This window comes from Astyanax mexicanus, chromosome 2 (assembly GCF_023375975.1).
Source record: "Astyanax mexicanus isolate ESR-SI-001 chromosome 2, AstMex3_surface, whole genome shotgun sequence".
NCBI classification, from domain to species: domain Eukaryota; kingdom Metazoa; phylum Chordata; class Actinopteri; order Characiformes; family Acestrorhamphidae; genus Astyanax; species Astyanax mexicanus.
Window position 1 is genome coordinate 16748732 of NC_064409.1, and position 24704 is coordinate 16773435.

At 38.9% G+C, this 24704-nt stretch overlaps 1 protein-coding gene across 4 annotated transcripts; it reads right to left on the bottom strand.

Annotated features, from left to right (window-relative positions):
* Positions 1-464: 464 nt before the first annotated feature.
* On the bottom strand, positions 465-24267 carry trim24 (tripartite motif containing 24). 4 transcript variants are annotated; one of them, XM_007237085.4, is made up of 18 exons: positions 23455-24267; positions 20946-21064; positions 20177-20324; positions 19941-20073; positions 19698-19814; positions 18895-19009; positions 18655-18801; positions 18442-18556; positions 16481-16887; positions 13873-14010; positions 12786-12906; positions 11693-11750; positions 11464-11599; positions 4217-4455; positions 3046-3178; positions 2877-2951; positions 2395-2550; positions 465-1632 (listed from the first exon to the last, which is right to left on the bottom strand). In XM_007237085.4, exons 1-18 carry the CDS (start codon positions 23738-23740, stop codon positions 1099-1101), a joined length of 3177 nt encoding a protein of 1058 aa, XP_007237147.2. In that variant the 5' UTR covers positions 23741-24267; the 3' UTR covers positions 465-1098. The 4 variants fall into 4 exon arrangements, with proteins under 4 accessions (XP_007237147.2, XP_007237146.2, XP_015457870.2 ...); XM_007237084.4 differs by having other exon boundaries at positions 12786-12909; XM_015602384.3 differs by having other exon boundaries at positions 13849-14010.
* Positions 24268-24704: the final 437 nt, after the last annotated feature.

Here is a 24704-nt window from a genome sequence, read left to right on the forward strand (position 1 = left end):
TCTGACCGCTGCACAAAGCCTTCTCCAGCACATTCCAAAGATTTTCAAGGGAGTTAGCTCTATAATGGAATAACCTGGTCTATATTCAGTATATTTAGGTAGTCAGCTGACCTCATTCTTTCAGCACATACTGTTGCTGAACCTAGACCTGACCAACTGCAGGGGGGGGCTGGGCATGGACGTCCCAGAAAAATATATGGTCCTAAAGGTATCATTTGTTAAATCATACAAGTACTTGTGCATGAATGCTACTTCACTGAAATATACTGACACAACCTAATACATACATGACAGACCCTTTTTGTACTTGTTGCTTATAAAACAGTCTGGATAGTGCTATTCATCTTTGGTCTGGAGTACCAGTATCAACATCTTCCAAAAATAATAGACAATACAAAACAATGCAAATTTTCACTGTGTGAGAATGTGTGCGTTTTAAAAAATGCAGTCCAAACACATCAAGGTGCTAAGAAATGAGCTTTAATGCTTTTACCCCCAACGCAGTCCCACTTCATCCAGTTTCCCCAAACCAACTAGTGTTTGGGTGAAAACAACACATTATACAAAGCTCAACAGTTCATGGAATTCATTTCTAAAGGTGCTCCTTTTCCAGAGCACCTGTTCACATTAAAACGTAGAACAAAACATAAATAAATAAACTAAAACAAATATTCCATGGTTTGCAGAAGAAGAATAACAAGCACACAAAGTAGATGTGTAGTTGGTGTCAAAGTGGAATTGATGCAGTTCCTTCTAATGCCTACATCATTTAATCATCATTATCATCTCATTTTCTATTTATCATTAACATAACATAATTCAAAGTACATCTTTTTACATAATCAGCATTTATTATGCCAATATTATATTATCTAAGGAGCTGTATTGCTCTTTACAATGACTGTGTATACAATATTATTATTATTGCAAAATTCATACGTCATGTCTATAGGATTCAGGATCAGGTTCTTGGAGTTTTTGGAAAGGAGAGAAAGAGAGAAAGAGAGAAAGACAGAAATGGTGGAAAGAAAATGGAAAGAAAGAGAAAGAGAGAGAGAAAGAGAGATAACAAGGAAGCATTTCCAAATTGCCTAATAATCAGCCCTCCTGATCTTTACTTCCATTCTCTTCCTCTGCTGCTTTCTCTGGGCTGCAGTTCTCTTGCGGTTTCTCAGAGCTTTCTGCGTCCTCCTCAGCTTCTTCTATGTCCTCCACAGGTGCTCCAATCTGAGGTTCTTCTTCAAGAGGGGCTCCAATCTGAGGCTCCGTAGTCTCTTCCACTGGAGGTGGATCTGGAGAGGCTGCTTTGGGAGATGTTTCTGGTGCAGTTTTTGAAGGTTCTGGAGATGTTTGTGGAGGTTCTGGCACAGTTTTTGTAGGTTCAGAAGCAGTATCTGCTGGATCTGGATCAGTTTGTGGCAGTTCTGGAGCTGCCTGTGGGGTTTCTGGAGCTGTTTGAAGGGGTTCTGTCGCTGTTTGAGGCGGTTCAGGAGCTGCTGGTGGGGGTTCTACTTCTGCAGCAGTACTTTCCTTCTTTACATCAGGGAAGGTTCGTTCTGGATACAAGAGCTTCAGCTGCTCTTCAAAATAGCTCTGCAGATTAACACCAACACTGGACATCTCTGCATCCTCCTGCAACAGAAACGATACACACACACACACAAAAAATACATCAGTAACTCTGGTCTATATGAAAACGCTGTGTGTTAAGGAATCTAAACAGTCTGTGTATCAACACATGGTGCCGGCCGATGTTTAAGACAGTCAAAGTCAAAGTGCTATTTACTTAAAAAAAAAAAAAAGCTAACAAAATGATTAGCTGTTTAAAGTTTCATAATTAAAATGTAATGACAGTTTGCTATCATTTCAAAATACAGCTCTGGAAAAATATAAGAGACCACTTAAAAATGAGAAGTTTCTTTGATTTTAACAAATTGAAAACAAAGCTGAACTGCTTGGTTTTTGCACCAGGAGTGGCATTAAGTTGCCCAAAAGCAGTGTGTAAGACTGGTGGAGGAGAACATGCAAACATAAAAAACAGGGTTATACCACCAAATATTGATTTCTGAACTCATAAAACTTTATGAAAATTAACTTTTTTTTCTTTGCATTATTTGAAGTCTGAAAGCTCTGCATCTTTTCAGCCATTTCTCATTTTCTGCAAATAAATGCTCTAAATGATATTTTTATTTGGAACTTGGGAGAAATGTTGTGTGTAGTTTATAGAATAAAAAAGCAAAATAAAATAGCAAAATCAGAGAAACTGATTTAGAAACTTCTTCCAAAGCTGTATATGAAGAGAATCCACTGTAATGTGCTTTGTTTTATGTCTGCTAGACTGTTAATTTTTTAATTAATAAATGTAAATCATTATAAATAATTCAGAAACCTTACCTTGTGGAAAATTGCACAGTTTTTAAAAATAAGCCTCATATCTGCCACAAAGTCTTCAGTGCTCTTGTAACCCGGGTTTTGCTTGCCTTCCATTTTGTTCCTCACCATGAGCAGGTCCATTGGGGTCTTTATAATCTCATTATATTCCGGCATTGACTGAAAATGAGAATGACATCGCAATATTTTAACAAAAAAAAACTTCCTGAATATTTAGCAATTTAATCTAGACCATTAAATTTTAGACGGGACCAAGTACTCAGATGAAGCTCTAAGACTGCTCCTCACAATAAACAAATGATATATATACACTGGCATAACAGACCTTTTATGCCTCTTTTACATGCTTCCTGCATGCAACCAATTCAGACAAGCACATTCTAAAAGTCATACTCAAGGTTTGACAATAATGCAAAAAGAATACCAAGATAGTTCTTAAATGTGTGAATCAAGATCATGACCTGAAATTAGCTGAGCAAACTTACAGATGGAGTCACAGGCTCCTGGAAATCAGTGCTAAGTTCATTGCAGTAGATACGGAGTAACAGTCTCTCACATTTCTGTTGGGAGAATAAGAATAAATGTGAATGAGACAGAAGTACTACAGCTAAAAGGCAATAATTCAGATTATCAGTAAAAAAAAATGGATCATACTCTTTTATCCACAGGTGTGAATGCATCTGAATCTGGATCCTGCTTCACATTTTTAAAACCTCCTCCTCCATCAACATCATACTCCATTTCCGGTGAGTCGAGGTCACGGCAGAAAGTGCAGTACCACTCACCACTGCAGAGACAACAAAGTGTCAAACACAGGGTGTACAGGTGTAAAGTAACACAATCAATCAATTACTCAATCACTCAGTATGGTGTGCAGTTTTTTTTCCCCAGGCCTTTTACTTCATATTAAAGCAAGTGAGTAAGTGAGTGAGTTTAAGACATGTATGAGGTGCGCCTTATTGTATAGCACTGACATAGAATTCTGACATAGAATATGGATTTTTAAAATAGAATACAAGCACTCTGTATTGAAAGCAGTCTATTATTAACTGTGAAGCTTTAACCTCTTTTGGTAGTTTTGCCTGATTACACACCTAAATCTATTTAGCATTACATAAAAGGGTTTCATGTTTGATAATAATTGTTCCTACAAATTCTAAATGTAATTGTAAATTAAAATGTAAGTAAATCTGCAACTTTAAAAATATAATTAATAAAATCATTAAATTGGCTCTGAACTTCATTTTAAAATCATTATTTTCCTAAACACAAATTAAACAGTTTTTTTCCTCCAAACCTTTAGTTTCATTATGTTTATCTAGTTTTTACATCTATTTTTAAACATGCAGAATTTTTTATTCCTGTTGCTGATCTGTAACTTTAAGTGGAGTAGAGAGGGAACAGGCAGCAGGCATGAATGGGTTGGGTAATTTGCTGTGTAAATTGGGGATAAAATTGGGGAAAGAAATATGAAATAAAAAAAAATATATATAAATATATAAAACCTTAAGGGAGAATTAGATGTGTTCTTTTTTATTATTATTATTTTGTACTAGTATTAGTACGGGAATGATTATTGGCAAATACTCAGAATCATATTACGTACTCGTGCAAATAATGTAAGTAGGACATCCCTAATATTCCCCCAAATGCGTTGGTCCAAAGTTTTTAGAAACATTTAACACTACTGCAAAAGGATATTTTTAAACTTAAAAATGATTCCTTACAGCCATGAATATTATCATCACAAAATATCCTGAAATTCTGTGGCCATCGTTTAGCCCTACTGCAGACCATTACTATTAGTTATACTAGAAGGGAATACCTTGGAGATGCAGAGAGAGTAGGAATATGACAGCCAAGATGGAAGACTTTGGGACATTTGTCGCAGCAGAGCAGTTCTCCTCCGTTCTGACACACAGCGCACCAGTCCTCATTAGGATCCTCCTCAGGGTCAGGGGTCCTATCAGTCTGCTGCTCCGCTCCGGGAGAAGATTCCTGCTGAGGCGTCTGAGACTGCACACCCGTACTGTCTGGAAGACTAGCTTTTGTAGTGGTCTGTACCTGATCCAAAACAAACACAGACAAAGAAAATAAGAAATTACATTAAAGACTTTGCTACATGATCTAAAAGACTTACATTGGATTACACTGGACAAATCAAACATGCATTTATTTCCTTAAACCCTATAATATGAATATTTCAACTATTAATATGAAATTAAAACTCCAAAGCTACTTAGTTTAACATGATTTTTGGAGTCCAAAAAGGGTTTTATTTCAGGGGCTATGAAAGTAAAAAAGTAACAGTTTGAATGAGGGGTAAATCCAATACACCTTTAATAATTATGGTTAGAAGTTATTTTACCACAATGCATTCTATTTATGTCACTGAGGATGCATTAAAATGTGCCAGTGTAGTCGTTTAGTGTTTGGTGTGAAATGGGGCATTCTTTAATAGTAATAAAAATAAATAAATAAATAAAAAATAGTTATCCAAAGTGAACCTATAGGCCTGACAGGTTATTCAAATTAGTTTGACCAAATTAATTTTATTACGCTAATTACTGTTTTAATGCAATTTTCAAAATGAGATAATGAAGATTATACAGCTTTGGAAAAAAACTGAACAGACAACTTCAGTTTCTAAATCATTTTCTCTGATTTTGCTATTTATAGGTATATATTTGAATAAAATGAACATTGTTGTTTTATTCTATAAACTACAGACAACATTTCTTTCAAATTCCTAATAAAATATTGTCATTTAGAGCATTTATTTGCAGAAAATGAAAAATGGCTGAAATAACAAAAAAGATGCAGAGCTTTCAGACCTCAAAATAATGCAAAGAAAACAAGTTCATGTTAATAAAGTTGTAAGAGTTCAGAAATCAATATTTGGTGGAATAACCTTATTTTTAATCACAGTTTTCGTGCCTCTTGGCATGTTCTCCTCCACTAGTCTTACACCTTGCTTTTGGATAACTTTATGCCACTCCTGGTGCAAAAATTCAAGCAGTTCAGCTTGGTTTGATGGCTTGTGATCATTCATTTTCCTCTTGATTATATTACAGAGGGTTTTAATTTGGTAAAATCAAAGAAATCATTGTTAAGTGGTCTCACTTTTTTTCCAGAGCTGTGCATCTTTACAGGTTTCTGACAGATACACAATACTATCCACTGAAATTCAATCTGGCAGCATCTATATTTAAACAGTGCTGTCTGCTTACAAATAAAAAAAAACTGAAGTTGTTATGCAAGAACTAAAAAATCTAAATCATAGTAGAGAATCACTTATATATTTGAATAATATCGAAATAAATATCGCACAGACCTAATTGTTTATGGTTATATAGATAAAGAAAAAACTGAAGCAAAAAAAATAAAAATAAATCATCCTGCGTATAGCTTTGCTTCCAAACTGATCATAAAACACTGTCTCAGGAAATTGCCAGCATATCTGCAACCATTTTATGTAATCACTTTGTGATGTAGCTTTTTAGAGGCATTAAACACTTTAAACGTCTGGGTTTCATCACCCCTGCTGTGAATAATTCAGACTCTAAAAAGGCACATCTGACATCAAACCACTTTGAATGACCCTGTTTAGTTCTTAACAAAGCAATTATGGATCAACTTTGGAAAAACTTCGGAGGAATTCCTCTTTAACCACAACTTACAGCAGCGAGGAACGTTTTCAGCAATTAACAGCAGGTTTAAATAACTGCAGTGTGGAACTCTTTAAAAGGGGAAAATTATGGTTAAGCTAGCCAGCCTTCATGAAAATATGTCTAGAACAGAGCAGACACAATAGGAGTGCATGACTGTCATTATAAACACAATTAAAAGCCAAAAAAGGGAGTATTGTAAAATAATTTAGCACTTTCTAAACATACATCAGCTTGATGCAACCTGGACGCAGTGTTTCAGGTCTTTCAAACATCATATACTCTCACCCAGGTGATCGGGTTGATCGGGCCCCAGCTCGTGTCCAGGTAGCCAACCCCACCCACAGTTCTACAAGTGTTGAGGTGATGACAGTATCTAGGAATTTCATTGCTTTCACAGATCAACTTTCAATTCCCATTTTTTTTTTGCTAATTCAAGCAGGTCAGATGAGTTGGCCCTGGCAGCTGATGATGGCTTCTCCATATCCTAGATGAAAGCAATAATGTTCTTCACTTGGCAGAGCCTGTTACAGTGGCCAATTCCACAGGTGATTGAGTTCGCTATGACCTTTAGGACAGGGTCATGGCGTCAGCAGTAGTGCCCCTCACCCAGGACTTTCGAACAGCAGTTAAGGATGTGTTCTAGGGTCCCCCTCTTCGGACACAGGTTACAGGCTGATGACTCCACTGGATCAGCAATCGTATACAGTGGAGTTCTGCTTATCACAGCTCCGCCTGTAAGACTTTGTGGTCTACTGCATGCTCACGTCTTATCCAGGCTCCCTGCTGCAACATTCCAACCATCCTGCTGGCCTGCTCCTCCTTTTCTGATGCCTGTCCCTCTTGCTGTACCTCCAGTCTCTCCTGTGCCTTGTTGTAGTGAAATGCTGTGCCACTGCCCAGGCCAGCTCTTCCATGAGTCACTGATCCCAACAGTGCTTTGTGCCATATCCATAATACATCCATATCCTCATCTTGATCCCAGCCTGGAAGACCTTTGGGTGCTCTCTTCCAGTCCCTTCAGAATTCAAATCCACACCACCTGTCACCGTGAGATCATGCCTGAAGGCCCTATAGGGTGGCTGGCGGACACTGGACTTGGGGAGGGGTCCTCTGCACCGGACCTCTGCAGACACCAGCATGTTCATGGCAAACGCAAATAAGATCAATGAAATTGTGCATCCAGTGATGATCCTCTTCTCAAGTCTGTGCCAGTCTGATTTGTTGTAGACCCAGCAGAGACTCTCAGACTGAAAATGTCATAGTTGTCCAGTAAGTAATATAATACAGGAAATTGACAAATCCTGCACCTAACAGCTGGGGTTATGCATAGGGCTCAGCCAGGATCTACTACTCACTCAACTAACAACAATAGCAAAACCACCACAATCTGATACTGGCTCGACAAGAATCCAGAAGCACAGCCTAACACTATGTTCATGGTCCATTGCCTCAACTGCCAAGTAACAGACCTACCAAAAAATAACCTATGAACACATAAAATCCCTCCTTAATCTAAGCTCACTTCCTTTAACTATGGCAACAACACACTTACCTAAGCACAATCACACACAATAAATCACATTATAAGTTGCGTGAGCAGAACACAGCAACCACTACCATCTGATACTGGCTCGACAAGAATCCAGAAGCATAGCGAACTATGTTCATGGTCCGTGCCTCAACTGCCAAGTACTCAGACGTCTACAAAAACTCATGAGACAAATTATTACAAGAGCAGGACCACACCAATCCCCTTCATCCAAACTTTAACACAAACTTCAGTGCAAGCTCTTCTCGGGGGTCATCAGGCAGGCACCTTCCTTCGTCAGTGTTTCGCTGAATTAGGCCCACGACACCTCCAGAAGGCTCAACAGTGAAGTCTGGCGTCCCAGACCCACCCCCCTCCAAGCTTGCTGTAGAAGCACAAACTCACTCCCTTCCCCACACAGCCTCAGCCCTTCTGAACCACAACCACTGACTAGATCTTTCAGCTACATCTGACAACTCCTTCACTACAGTCCTTAGCACACGACCTCTAATTCCGAATTCAGACAGCAGTCTTGTGGCAGACTTCGCAACAAAGCCTCTAGTACCTACCTCTACCGGTCTAATATACGCTTGCCACCCACGCTCTCTCACCTCAGCCACCAAGTCTGTATACTTCAGCCTTTTCCTTTCATAAGCTCCATCTACCTCGTCTTCAAACGGAACAGTCAGCTCTATAAAATACACTATCCGCTTACTTTCAGAGTACAACACTACATCCGGCCTCAAGGTTGTAACCAGAATGCACTGTGGGATCTGCAGTTTACTACCTACATCCACTAATAACTTCCAATCTCGTGCATTGGCCCACTTACCAGCAGTTTTCAAGCACTGTGCTGTTTCTCCACTATGCTGCCCCTCACGCACAAACGTTATTACCCTACTGCAACCTACCACGGGCATGTTATTAACTTCTAACCGTTTCTTATCAAGTGCACCTGCAAGAGATCTAAGTACCTGATTATGCCTCCATGTGTAGCGCCCCTGGGATAGACTCACCTTACATGCCGACAAAATGTGCTTCAGCGTGCCACTTCCTGCACATAGCTTACAACTTGGATCCTCACCCACCCACTGAGCAAGGTTTTGTGGCGTTGGCAGAACATCATATGTAGCTCCCAAAAGAAACTTTATACGGCCTGTATCCAATCCCCATAACTCTCGCCAGGTGATTCTCCGCTTCTCTACACTTTCCCATCTCATCCACTGCCCCTGTTTACTCTGCCCTGCTGCTTTTGCCCTCCTTGCTTCCTCCTCCTGCTCACGAATAAACCCTGTAACCATACGCCTTTTCTCAGGTGATGTGGCCTTGCCGAATGCTTTCCAAGAATCACCTAAACCTAATCCTGCCCTCCCATTTTGCACCTGCCCCACAACATCCCTGTGCTCCAGTGCCCTCCTTGCGGCTTGAGAGTCAGAATAAGGACTCGTCTAAGACGTAGTGCCAGCAAAAAAATTGTTTGTGTGGTATGGACATATAGGCTTTTGAAAGGTCCAACCACAGGACCACTAGGTGCCCCTTGTTCTTCTATGCATCCCTGATCAGCTGTGTAACCTCACCTGTGTGCTCCAGACATCTTGGCATCTTCGGGAAAGCCAGACAGATGCCTGGAAACAATGCTGAACAATAACTTTCAATGAGAAATGGTTGCACACCCTTTCTGCAAACTGCCAATGCTGAGCTTACTTTCTCCTCCTTCATATGACCTTCAGCATATTTCAGAGCCTGTGGAGTAGGTTTAGGCAATTCTTATAAACCCTGTGTGGTATCTCACTTGGTCCTGGGGCTGAACATACCCTAGCCTTCTTGAACACCTCCTGGATTTCCTTCCAGCTGGGCTTCTTTTCATCAAAGTCCAGAGATGGTGCAGGTGGATCAATGAGGTGCAGGCAGTGGCCCAGATCTTGCTTGATAGATCCACCACAGAAGGTATGGGGTGGCGGCTCTGCTTCCTCCTTAAGAGTTGCTATGTGAACCCTAAAGGATTTGCTAGGCAGGCAGTCCACTCCCTGGATCTCTTTCCTCCTTCTCCTGGGACACTCCGCTCTCCTCAGTGTCATGAGCTTCTTACAGAGGATGTTGCACAGCTTTGATAGAGGTTCCCTCCCTTGCCTACTTGAATCTCCTTCTCAGGTTCATCAGCTCTTGCCTGAGCTGGTTGATCTTGTTTAGCCTGTTGTTCATGGCGTAGGGGAGAAGGGGAGGTTTCCCTGCCCTCTTCTCCAGTCCTGCTAGGCTGGTAATAATGGTGGTTATTGTCTGGAGGCGTTGATCAGATGGTGTCTTCATCAAACTAAAGCCACTTTTTCTCCTTGTGTCACTTGGAGGTTATGGGTGCTGTGGTCTGGCTCCAGGCTTAGCTCCTCCTGTGTCGCACCAAGGGTTTTTCTTGAGACCTATGTTACAGGTACCATCCCCACACATCTCTTTATGGCCTGGTGTATACTAAGGCCTGTGGGTTTTTGCACACTTTGCCTCAAAAGCATTGTGCACTCGTTGTTGTGTTTCCATCGCTGTGTGTCAGTGTCCTTTGGTCTGTCTGTGTGGGATCCTCATACCTCCCCCTACCCCCATCTTGGGGATCCCTGGAAATGTGGGTTCTTCCTCTCAGAAGATGCAGGTTGGGTCATTACCCATCCCTACCCCGCTGCCGTCTCTCCGGGCTGTCCGCTGTCTCTCCAGCTGCCACCAATCTATTCTCGGTTGTCAATCAGTCTATTCCAGACCATTCATACATCAACTTGATGCAACCTGGACACAAGTTCAAGAACCAAAATGGAGCAGTTCAGAATGTGTCACAGGATGTACATAGCAAAAATAATGCGATTTTAGTTTAGTTACACGGCCATATACAATGGAAGCTTAAAAATGTGCCCGGACCTGCAGAATATCAACTTTGGGCCTCCAGTACTGAATGTTGATGTGATTTCCAGAGTCTGTTCACACAGACGACTTTAGCCAGAACACATTACTACTAGATATGCTTAATACCACTTTTTCCTTTATGATACGGATTCAGATGACAGATTTTCAAGTATCTGCCAATACAGGGTACCGATACAGACAGCAACTCTGACTTAGCTACTCGATGGATGCCTATAAGTTCTGATATTTATAGTACTTTATTTTTAATAGGTTTTATTTTGGTAAGGCAGTAGTCTGTATCCCAAATAAAACATAAAAGGCTTGAAAGAACAGCATTTACTTGTTGAGAAACTGCACTTTAAATTTCCATAGTTATAAAAAAAAAAAGTGTCACAATGCAGTAAAACATGCAGGTAGGTAAGCATAATAATCCCACACAGTGGACATCCTGTTGCTTTCAGTCATCTAGTGCTCCAGAAACTAATTCCTGGTATTGGTGTACTCTATTGCAGACACTGATACTGTGTGTAGGTGCCAGTACTGGAATAAACACTGATACAGTATTGGTGGAACACTAATTACCACCCACAGTGGACAGCATGGTCGATGCTAATGCCTTCTATAACTATAACCAGTACACATGCGACACTGGATTGATGAATGTTAAATGCATGGACATTCCGTGAAATGGAATGTCCAATCCACCTACACCCACCATCAGATCATCAAACTTCACGGAAGTTGGAACACACACTTCAATGTTTAACCTCACTAACAAGATAACACCTCAAAACTAATACAGGTGTGTGTATCCAAGACAGTCCTCTGACATAACACTTTGATCAATTTACATACTGTTTACATACTGTGTGTACCATGATGTTTTTTTTTTTTTCCAGTGTAAATGTATTTGGAATTGGAGTGCATACAAATTAGAAGAATCAGCACAGCAGAATTACATAACAGCACAACAAGACAACAAACACTTACAAAACGAACTTCATCATCATCTTCTGGCTCATCCTTAATGACGATGACAGGCCCTGGGGATGACTTCCGCCTCCTCTTCGCAGTGAGGCTCGATGGCCCACTCTGCGGAGGCTCCGAGCGCTTCCAGGGTCCGGCCCTTAATTTGGAAAGAGCGAAAACGCATTTAGAACAGAACCGTGGATGAGGCAACAATAGATAAGGATGAGAAGTGCTAAAGGCAGACATTTACCCTGTCTTTCCTTCTGAGGAGGTAGCAGCAGACATGGGAGACGCCTGTTTTCCTGGTGCTGGAAAACAAAAGAAGAGGCATTAACGTAGGTGAAGTTTCTGTGTGTTTATTTTATATATTTTATTATTTTTAAAATATTTCTTGCTATACGAGTTATTGTGTGGCTCATTTCAGCTAGTATCTGGGCTCAAAGAGTCTTAATTGTAGGGGTGTGCTATATTGTATAGTACACAAATAAAAATGTTAAAATATCGCTTTGGCAAAAATACCATATGTACATACAAACCATGGTCATATGGGCACCCAGGGTACAACTTTTTTGCTGTTTGTAGCAAAAGAATTATTCACACTGTTCTAATTTCCCATTAAATATCTACTGGAGACAGATTATATCTATCCAGTATCATTTATTTTACTTCAACCCTGGATATTTGGAGTGCAATAGTTTAACATATAAAATATACACACAAAGCTTTACATAATAGTCTAAGTAATATTGTACACAAAGCCATTGCCGCTCAGAGTTTTTTTTTTTTTTTTTTTTTTTAAAGAGGATTAACATTGACATGTAGCAACAGAAAACCACCTTCATGCAGTAAGCAAGCAAAGACCTGAGTTTCCTCTACAGCTACCTGTTTTTTTGTTTGTCTCAACATAAAACATACCACTAGGTGATGCTAAAGCCAAAGCCTCTATTACTAATTCTTGAGAACAGGTATTATTGTATCAATGTTTTAAATAAGCAGCAATTTTTGTTTCTACTCAATAGTTAAGATTTTTTTATAGTTATGATTCCAAAATAATTGTACTAAAGAGTATTACGACTGTCCCAAAAAAAACTCACATTCCTTACACAGAAAGAGGAAAGACCTTCTTCACTTTACATGTAATGAAAATTATTGTAAAAACATTCTATACGTTTTAGGCATTTGGAGTATTTTTACTGGTCCGTTAACCATCAAATTTGAATATAAAAACCAAAAAAACTTTAGGATATATATATTAAATATAATTTTTTTTAATAGCAAGGTTAAGAAAACATGGAGCATTGGAGTAGGAAGAATCATCATACGCATCTTCCAATCATACATACCAGTTCTGTCGGCAGGTGTGGGGAGCACAGGGGGAGGATAACTGGGTCTTGGTGCAGAAATAGACATCGGGCCACCAGGTTCAGGCCTCCTGCTGAGGTACGCAGCTTCCATCATGTTCCTCTGCTAAAATATAACCACTGGGGTTAGGGTACAGTACATCAAGTTCAAATGAAATCAAATTAATTAATATAATGCTTTTTACAACTGATGATGTGGCAAAGCAGCTACAGAAATCTAACAGCAGGACATAGAATCAAACATAAAACGCACAACCCGCAATGAGAAACAGGGCAAGGAAAAACTCCCACAGAGATGGAGGAAAAAAAACTTTGGGAGAAAAAAGATTCACAGGGGGACCCATCCTCCTTTGGTCAGACTACATATAATTATGTATAAAAAGTAATTATACAGCCACACACAGAAATCTGGATATATAATTTAAAGTATTCAGTGCAGAGATTGTATAGCAGTATTAGATTTACTGTCCTGCTTTTTGGTAAATTTTTCTCATATGGGCAACTGGATTTTCAAAATGGCATCTCACTTTTCCATAGTTTTATCCCATAAAAAGATTGAATATAATATTTACCGAAATGTGCACAGTGCACACACTTTTGAGACATACTAATTAGATTATGGTATTGGATTATGGGTCTAATACTGTGGTTCCCCAAACTGTAGTACGGGTACCATTGGTGGTACTAGTAGCATCCCACGGTGGTACACCAGATGACCTCAAAAAATAATTCTGTTAGCATTAAAATATTAGAGACTAAAATCTATAAAGTTTCCACCTGTAATCGTCCTAACATTACATGTGTTTAGTGATTTACCTGTTCGAACCTGTCTGTAAGCTACACTTCAGAATTACAGTATTATAAATATTAACATTAGTTTCATGGAGCCTAGAGTAAAACCTTGTGGAACTCCAAGAGTAACCAACAGTCACCAACGTTTACAGAAAGTGACAATATTAAGAATAATAAAAATAAATAGTAGCAGCAAGAAAAGCAATTAGAAAACTGACTAACGTCAAATGAATTTTGCAAACATAGTAATTACCTGCAGAAGCCTTTCCCTGCCTACCTGAAGTAGAGAGGACTGGGAAGGGTGAGGGCCAGGACCTGAGAGAGGTGCATTTTGGGAATAGCGGGATGGTCCCTGCAGCACGTCCATGGGTTTAGGAGGGAAATTGTTGGAATTGTTGATGAGTCCTCTTAAAGTCTGAGGAGAAAAAATAGAGTTTATGAATTGAAAGATGATTAGTTTTAATCAATATGAAGAAAGAAAAAGTATGTGAACCCTTTGGAATTTCAAGATTTCCTGTAAAAATGTCATAAATGTAATCAAGCAATGAAATAGTTAGCAAAATAGTCAGGCTTCGTTCGTGGTGTGCTGCTACAGACACTTGTACATGACTCATGAACACAGATGTTAGCCTGGACCAATGACGACTTCAAATCTTTGTCCATCACTCTAAATTGTTTCTTTTTCTCACTGATGAGTCTCTGTTGTGCTCTTGGGGTAATTTTGACTAAGCAGCCAGTTTTTTGGCAGAGTAGCCACAGTCCTAAATTGTCTCCATTTGTAGGTTGTTTGCCTTACTGTAGACGAATTTGCTTTTTCATGATCATTAACACAAGGGTTCACATACACTATGAAGGTTTTTATGGTTGTTCTCAATGAATAAATGAGTGATCACCCTTTTTTTGGTGGACCGTATTTTTCAGACTAAAAGGCGTAATGGATTATAAGGCACACTATCAAGAAAAGTCTATTTTCATACATAAGGCGCACCGGATTATAATGTGCATTATGCCACACTAGTAAGGCACTGGGGTGTCGCCATGCCTTCTGATTCAGCAGGTCTCATCGTTGGGTGGCGAGACCTGTAACGCTAAGTTAAGCAAACAAAAGCCAAGTTAAGCAAACAAAAACCAAACCGTGTAAATCGGGTAAAAATTGGTTATGAGTTATGAATATTATCGGTTTATTAAACTCCTTCCTCAGTGTAAATTAATCCACTGGGGGGGGCGCATGGTGACCGACTCCAAAATGGCGGCCACACTTTCGACACGCCCACACCTTTCGACACGCCCAGTACTCTGATTGGTTAAACAAACCCCGTAATCTGATTGGTCTAGATAAAGCTTTCCTACTGGTCCATCAATCAGGCGTAAAAACAGGGTCAAAATTCGGAACTGCAGCTGGAGCTTCGCACACGCAGCAGAGGAGATGAATGAGAGGATTTTTAGCTCCACAGTGAAAAACACCCACTGTCACATTTACAACCTCACAAATTCCATGTGATTTTTGGTCTGACCCAGCTTGAGCCATTTGAGCAGTACTGATTCACACATTCAAGAGATTGGATTTACAAATTTAAAAATATATATTTATATATAATTAAAATATTTTTTCACATTTGTACATTTGAGTTATTATTCATATTACTTTCTGTTTCAAGTTTGCACATTCCAGTTAATTTGTGGATTTGGATTTTCGTGCATGCAGTTGTTTAAACGCGGTTACAAGTTTCAGTACATTTGTGACTTCTGTTTTACAAACTCAAAATCTTTATGACCCTTTTTTGACTCCATACATCTGTCACCAGTGTGAACACACACAGGCCCTGAGCAAACATGTGCCCATTCAGTCCTCAACTTAATCACTGCTGACATGCTGCCCACAGTGAAGGATTAAAGCAGTCAGAGCATGCGCAGTGAAGGGTGATGAAAACCACAAACAAGCAAACAAGGCAAAAATAAAAAAAGCGCATTTCTGAAAGAAAACGCAAAATGTTTTGCAAGTTGGTTGCTAACGTGTTGCTTTAGGTGGTTGCTAAAGTTTCCCCCAGTTGATTGCAACAGTGTTGCTAATGGCCATGTTGTTGTAAGGTAGTACTCTGGTACCCTAATTGGTTGCTAAGTGGTTTCTATGGTGTCACCATATGGTTGCTATGTTATCCAAGGGGTTGTTATGATGTTGCTAAATAGTTCCTAGCAAACTGCTATGGTTTCCCAGTTGCCTGCTAATGTATTTCTTACATAGTTGCTATAGCTTCCCCAGTTGGTTGCTACAGTGTTGCTAAGTGGCTATTACATTTTTGAAAGGTGGTTGCTCTGGTACCCTAGGTGGTTCTATGGTATTTCTTAGTGGTTTCTATGTTGTCACCACATGGATTCTACAGTATCCAAGGTGGTTGTTATGGTGTTGCTATCTAACTGCTATGGTATCCCAGTTAGTTGCTACAGTATTGCGTAGTGGATGCTAGGTTTTTGAAAGGTGGTTGCTCTGGTACCCTAGGCTAGTTGCTACGGTGTTGCTAAAATGATTGCTGGATGATGAAAAAGATGAGTGCCAATGTGTCAAAGTGAATTTTTTTCTGAACTTTTTCAAGCTTAGCGGTGGTAAGGGTGTTGCTAGGTAGTTGCTATGGTATCCAATGGGATTGATATGGTGTCTCAAGTGGTTGCTTAGACATTTCCAAGTGCTTGCTGCAGTACCCTATGTTACTTTAATTAAGTTTTTATGTGATGCAATAAAAAACAAAAAAACTTGTGCCTTGTTCACCAACCATACTTAGTTTTTTACATATATAATTGGATATTTAAATACAAATATTCCATTTTCTTCTTTATTGGCAAGTTACCCAAACCACTCATTAGGACATACATCATGCCTGCATCATTACCTGTTGTGGGAGGCCTGAGTTCTGCAGCAGAGTTGGGGGACTCCTTGTGTTCATGTGAGGGGTGTTATACCTCCATGCTGGCTGGGGCATGTTTGCAAGGTTCTGGGAAGGTGAGCCTCCCTGCATCGGCCTGTTGGGGGGCAGCTGCCCGGGGGGTCGCATGCAACATGACCAGGCATTGGGCGAAAGGTGTCGGTTTGGGTGCTGGGCGAGCTTCTCAACCTGCATCTGGAGCTGGGCAAGAGTGCTCTGTCTCTGCTGCTGTTGCTGTTGCTGCTGTTGAGACTGCGGTCCTGGGAAGGGTCCTGGAGGCCCATCAGGTCTGGGTCCAGGATGCATCTGTTGGAAAGGGAACGGCTGTGGGCCGCTCGGTTGGCGAACAGGGGTTTTCTCTACCAGTAGAGAACCTGGGGAGAAGAAAAGATACATAAAAAAATTGGCAAACACTCTAAACAATTTATTAGGAATCTAATCAATTATAAGGAAGCTGTAAAATGGATTAACCATGACAATTTGGGACAGCAAATAGTCAGAATGAAAACATTTTTTGCCACTTTCAAACAAATGTTTTTGGGTGCCAAATATTTGGTGCATCCCTAAATTTTTAAGGAGTGTCTCAGGGATTTAGAGCGCAGCATGATTGTTGATGTCAGACAGGCTGGTTTGAGTATTACAAGAATCATTATCTTCAGGGATTTTCAGCACAACAGTTCACAGTTTACTTAGAATGGTGTAATAAAGACACAGCAGAATGGTCAGACTGGTTGGACCTAACAGAACGGCTACTGTAACTCAGATAATCACTCTGTACAACTGTAGTGAGCAAAAAGCATCTCAGTACTGGCATAGAATTCATAATTTGTAGTGATGCACCACAATTAAACCTTTTGGCTAAAATTCAAACTGCATAAAATGTAACAATTGACACAAGGCAGAATACACAATGTTTTTTCACACTTTTTCACCCCTAAATAAACTATAAATAAGATAAAATGTTGACACACAATCTTTAATAATAAAATGAGTGTCAGATCCTAATGGTCCATTACGTAGGCCTGTAGTCCAATTTTCCAAAATGTTTTGGGTATTTTTATTTTTTCAAAACTTTTCCATGCCGGGAAATTGCTATTTTCAAATTCCATGATTTTCCAGGTTTTTCATGACCATATGAACCCTGAATAAATTAGTGATTGGTCATTAGTTGCAGGTACAGCTACTTCATGTGTTCTTGAGCTAAATGTGCTGCTCTGTCTCTTGAAACAGAAGAGATACAAAGTAATTACAGAGAGAGAGAGATAGAGAGAGAGAGAAAAGGGGCAGAGAGCTTTAACTTTTTCCTATTTTCACATTTTTTTTTTTTGTTGAGAAAATTTTAAAGCTGCTTCAAAAAGTAGGTGATTGCTTTTTTGAAAAAAACTTGCAAGAGCCGTTTGATATGTAAAAAAAATCTAGCAAAATAAATTGCTAGATAATTTGGCAACACTGAAGCTATATTTGCTCAGCTAATGCTACTCAGCTCAGCTATCTTTATCTTTATACAACTCGTATCTTAAAGCTTGCAAACAGGCCGTTTGTGAAGAGCTAGTAAACTGACACCTAGAAATAAGTAATATTGAACGCTTTATTTTACTTCATTTATGTGAGCAGAGTGTAAAAATGAACTTAAACCTGCCGTTTGTCGGCTCACTGCCAGTATTCTATAGAGCAGGGCTTTAATGTAAAAAGTGTTCGGGAGGAATACAGGTGTGGGTACCTTAGCAATTTTTTTTTTTTTTTTTACTTTCAGACAAATATTTTGCCAAATATTTTGGAGTTCTTCCCTAGTAAGTTTTTATTTGCTTGAAGAGAGTAGTCATTTAATACTGGGCCAGAAATTGGTTCAAAGTTTGGTCCAAATCCAAGGCACAAGGCATACCAGCTACATTAAAGGGGAAAAAATAAAATTAGTCAATTAGTCTTACCAAGATCAACATTTGAAGCCCAAAAAGCAGAGCGACACTGGAAGCGAACGGAACTCTGAGGAACATAAGAAGTGTTGCACTTTGCTCGCATGAGGTATTGGATTTGATACATAATCTGAAAAAAAAAAAAAAAAACAAGGACATAAAATCAGTAACAAACCAACACTTCAATTATCATTAACTTCTAAAGCCTGATCAAGCCTGAATACTTACCAGTCGTTTACAGTACAGGAGTGCAGTGCCACTGTTACTGGCTGTTGCCCATTTTGTGAAGCTGATCACATGATCAAGATGCTTTGTGAGGGAGGAGATATCCTCTTGCTGTTTCTTCAGGACTGTTTCATGGTCCTTCGTCAGTGCCTACATGAACAGAACAGTCTATATGTTACTACACCTGTTTTATATGCATTATTAAATGATTCAGTAAAATGACACTGAATATTTCAGTTTTACCTCAAGCTGGTTGATTAAGATCTTCCCTTTTCTGTTTATTTCCATTATCAAATTGCAGATGGCCTTTTTAATCTCATTGGCAACAGACTTGCGGTTTTCATCCACTTGCTGAAGACTGTAGAAGAAAGAATTAAAATGAATGATTTAAATGACAGTAGGAAATTTTACATAATGTAGGAGGTGCTACAGATAGGAATAAAAATAGTAATTAAACTTCTGTTTCGATCTGAGTACAATATTCAACTGCCAATACAAACATAAATTCATATAAGAGCCCTTATCATATGAATAATGATTATTTATTTTACTTATTTAGCCTAGCAAACTTTATTTGGAGTGCAAAAAACACACTCAAATCCACTGAATTTAAATGCATTTCCAAAGAATTTATTATAACAGATTATGCCTGGAAAAAAACTGAAGCTGCTGCAACTTCATTAGCATGACAGTCTCACAGAAAACTTCTGCAGGTCCTGATTAAACTTTCAAAGGATGTTTGTAAGGAGGTAGTAAACTTACACCTAGAAATAAGTAATACTGACTGCTATATTTTACTATCTCCACGAGAGATACCGGTGTGGGTACACTAGCAATTTTTATCATCACTTTTATACAAATATTTTCCCAAATATGCAGTTCACCCCTACTAAGTTTCTAAATGCTTGAAGAGTATAGTCATATCATACTGCACCAGAAATTGGTTTAAAGGGTTGGTCCAAATCTAAAGCACACGGCATATTAGCTACATCTCCTCTTGAGGAGCGTGCTCTATTTGTATGCACACAAATAGGTACATTCATTACCCATTGTTTATTGTGTCCGACACATCTCCAATGGCCTTCCTCTTTTCTTGAAGTTGACCAGTCATCTTTTCCAAATGATCCTTGTGGTTCCTGTATGCATCCTCCAGAAACTGATAACTACAAAGTGAAGCAAGCCAACAGTGTCAGTTAACACAAATATAAATTATATAAAGGAAATAAAAAAGTGGTAGAGAAAGTAATGAAATTTAGCAGTAGTAAAAAAAAAAGTAGTGAATTTATTACTTATGATCCTTGTGTTTAAGCAGTTGACAGTCCCTGCAAGTCAGACGGTCACAGGTTTCACAGAACAGCTTCAAAGGTTCTTGCTTGTGGATATCACAGAAAACAGGCTTCTGTGTGGAAGCACCCATTGCATCTGTAAACAACAATAATTTGAGAAAGCATTTTAAACTAAAATAAACATTTTGAGTGTAGTATACAGTTCATTTTGTACTAGAGATGATAAAACGAGGGGCTACCTGAAGACATCTCCGCTATCTGTCTGATGGTGTGATCCCTGGTGAACTTCACCCGTTGATGAGCCTCAATGCAGGTGACACACAGAAACTCCACACACTCCACACAGAAACCAGTTGCCTCAGTGTTGTCATCACAGCTCATACACAGCTGTAAGCAAACACAGGACGAATGTGACAATAGCAATAACATGACAACAGCAATATCATGACAAAAGCTTAAACAGTATTAAAAGTAGCAACTCAAACAGTTGCCATTTAAAGCTTTTTTACCATGTAAATGTATGTATATTTGATCTTCATTTGAACAATACAGAGACAAGTAGGTGATTTAATTAACATAAAACTGAATTTGATCAATTTAATTTACAGAAGGAAAAAAAAAAAAACAGAAAAAAGTTAGCAGACCCCCCTGTCATATTCATGTCTATATGGTATCCCACACACAGATACAAGCCCTTATCAAACGGGATACGTTTCTCAGGGGGGACTTCTCCTTAGTGATAAAACTCTTACATCCGGAGCGCAATTGAAAAAATAGGAGGATCAGCGAGTTTTTGGCTTTCTCGGTCATGCAACATCACAGTCAGTAGCGTCTCCATTTTCACTCGTTTTTACGTGGATCTCCATTGAAACGCACGACCAAAGTGTAATGGCGGTGCGTAGCAGTGCTTAAATAGCTATTTTATTAAACATGAGGAGAGGAAAAGAGTTGCACTCTCTTACAGCTGTTGTCATCAATATTTAGATTTATATCAGATTATTTCTTCACCTGACTGGTCTTCTCCACTGTGCTGCTTGGCACCTCCATACTATCCTTGGCAAAGAAGTTATCCAAGACCTCAACTTCCATGCATTCCTGATGACAAACTGGACAGCGGATCACGTTCACTGTGAACAACAACAAAAACAGATGCACAAATGAGGGATGTATTAAGATTTACTTTTCAGAAATCCATATTAATATACTATGCATAACACAAATAAGCTATTTTTTTTAAGTAGGCTATGGTCATCAATCATATTTAACTAGCAATTAAGTCAAAAGTCAATAATAGTCCTCAAAGGTGGTTAGAAATTACTTAGCTATAATTACTGTATTTATTTACTATAAAACACTATAATTACTTACTATAATTACCGTACTAGTTGTATTTTTGGACAAACCTTCTAATATGGTAATTAAAGCATCATTAAGGGAGAATTACAGAGAGGAAGTGTAACTTGCATTTTAAGCCACCTCTGCAGGACACATTTCATGTTAAGTTGAGAGTTACAGAACTGTTACTGAAAGTGAAAGAACTATAAGGACTGACTGAGAAACATTACAGGATATTACATAAATATGACCCTGGCTAAGATTTTCCTTATGAGCAATTTCACTGTCTAAAACTTGTATTAATCATGTTATGTATATCTATTATTGTTTTTATTAAAATTAAAAGTCTTGAGTATTGGCCAATATAGACCCAGATTCATTTAAGTATATTAGTGTTAAAGGCATATATTCTTTAACATAGCACTGTAAGCCTCCTGCAAGTTGTGTAGTGGGATGTTTTTGCCCACTCGCTCTCACTCGTGCGGTCTCCTCCGCAAGAATGATGATAATAAATTATTAAGTGATTGACACCACTAACATAATTTGATTTTGTCAATGTAATGCTGATATTTCTTAAAAAGAACTCATAAAACTGAAATGTATAAAGGAATATGTGTAGGAAAAAGCTTTGCAGTTCAAGCAATGATTTTTGTTCTTATTAAAGGGCCACAAACATGGTCACTGTTTGTTCCAACAAGACCCCAAAAGATTGGGTCTTCATAATGATAGTATAAGAATGAGATTACTCATGTCAGCTGTTAAATAAATACATTGTGTGAGAGTAATTATTGCTTTTTGTAATTTTTTGTTACAATTTAGAAAAAGGTATTGGAAAAAAGTATTCTTTGGATATTGGTACTAAATTCAAAGAACCGAAAATTTTAAAACTATACCCAGCCCTACCTATTACTCTACAGTTACCACTTAAACATAAGTATAGAATCCTGCAGTAAACTACAGTACCATTCTATTGCTACAGCACTAGGCTACACTTTATGAACAAAAGTATTGGGACACCTCTTATTAGCTCTTATCTCTAAAATCTAGTGTATGTAAAAATTGTTTATCCTGCTTTTGTTTGAACAACGGTTTTTATTACACAGGATAAATTTTAACCAGGTTTTGGAGAACTTTTTTAAACATGTGATTTCAAGACACAGAAGCAGTGTCAGAGTGAAGCCTGAACTGTGTATCATCACCACTCCCCATCCTCAACTCATCCCCAAAGTTTTGGATGGAACAACATCACCACCACCACCACCATAACATCATTTCAGAGAGCACAGTTTTACAGCTGTGTATGAGTACATTAGTATGATATCAAGCCACATATAGAGCGCATATGTTTTAATAAAATATATATTTAAAAAAAAAACGATATTTGAGGCCACTTATTGACATGATACCATACCAGTCGAAACAATACGATTTATCGATATAATGTCTGACTCCTAATGTTCACAAACACTTGGACAAGGGTACCTTGCTTCTAAATCTAGTATTCTGCAAAATAATTATCCAAAATCCTTAGAATTTGACTGATGGATATCTTCAGACGTTGTCTCTCTCAACATGTGGCTGACACAGGTATCAAATCTTCTTCCATTAGAGAAACTCACAAGATAAGATAAACAAAATCTGTAAAATCTGGTCAAGTTGCAGAGCTTACCGATCTCAAATAACAGAAAGAAAACAAGTTTATATTCATAAAGTTTTAAAAGTTCAGAAATCAATATTTTGTGGAATAACCCTGGTTTTAATCACAGTTTTCATACATCTTGGCATGTTTTCCTCCACTAGTCTTACACACAGCTTTTGGATAACTTTATGCCACCCCTAGTGCAAAAATTCGAGCAGTTCAGCTTGGTTTGATGGCTTATGATCATCCCCCTCCCTTTCGATTATATTCCAGAGGTTTTTAATTTGGCAAAACCAAAAACACTCTTATTTCTTCCCAGAGCTGTATAGTATGTTAACCCCCCTCTAATACTGATGTGGCGAGAGATTTTCAATTGGTTATAATACAAATTAATCTCTGTAAGTCAATAAACATATAACGTTAATTACAAAAATAGGAATTTGACTAAATAAATTTCTGTAATGTAAAAACATTTAATTTTTCACCTAAAAGTGTGTGAACCAGGTAAGTCAGAGTGCAGAGAAAAAGTTGGTAGCTACGTACAGGGCTTGGCTTGACCCTCAGGTGGCATTTGGAGGTTGTTCCCCTGTTCAGCGTACAGCAGGTTCCTGGAGGGCGAGGGCAGGCATCTCTTACAGAAGGAGTGGAGGCACGGTAGGAGCTTGGGCTCCCTGCTGTGGAAACTAAGCTTACACAGGGGGCAGATGTCCAGCAGGCTCTGGCTGCCCTCCTCCTTGGCGTTGGCCTCCTGAATGGGCTTGCTCTCAGCCTCATTTTCCACAATGATGACGATATCGTCCGCCTCTAGCTTTTCTATACTCTCCTCCATGATCTCAGGACAGGAGCTAACCGTTAATTAAAGCTAGAACTCGATTAGTAACCGCGGCTGATCTCTTCTACACTCATTAATATTGCATAGGAAAGAGACTAACGATGCTCCGCCGCGCCTTTACACAACACTGCAGCACCAGGAGAACATATCCGAAGGGTTTTCCATCAGTAAACTCCTTTAACGACGACAGAAACGACTAGAAAAGCACATTTCTGACATCTTTACCGCCGGAAGGTCCATACTGTTGTGACCAAGCTCCCCAATAATAATAATAACACCAGCTACTGTTTACACTGACCGACCCACCTCAACGCGACTCTTAAGCCAAAAACAGAGCCGCGAGAGCCCGAGCCCGCAAGTTTAACCCCACACACTAAATACACAGCTTCTTATTAAATTACCCCCGCGACTACAGCTCACACCAACACAGAAAAACACCGGATTTAATGAATACTCCGCCTCGCTGCTCGCTCACAGATGTGGCGAGGCCTCCCTAGCGCGCCTACGGAGAGCGGGTAAGGTCAAACCTCCTCCGCTCTACTAAGACGCGTTTCGCCCCCCTCCCAAATTCGCCCATGAGATAAAAGAGAAAAGTCGATGTAGCTCTCAAAACACCCCCCCTATGGAAGCCCATTCCTATGGAAGCCCATTTCCGCCACCTGAAGAAAAAAAAACGTCCTCAACTAAGTCATAATTATGGCATAGTAAGTCATAATTATGAGATAGTAAGTCATAATTATGAGATAGAGATTCAAGTTGACAAAAGTATCTGAATCTGCATCTTGTATGTTTGAATTAAATGTATCTCACTTCTCAAATGTATCTCACTAATCTTTAATCATTTAATAGCGTAAAAAACAAAATTAGCAAAATCTCATAAATCTTGTAAAAATGTATGCATCTAAATTTGGATAATCTGAAAACATATGGATTTGAATTGTTTTAAATCTGAAAATATATG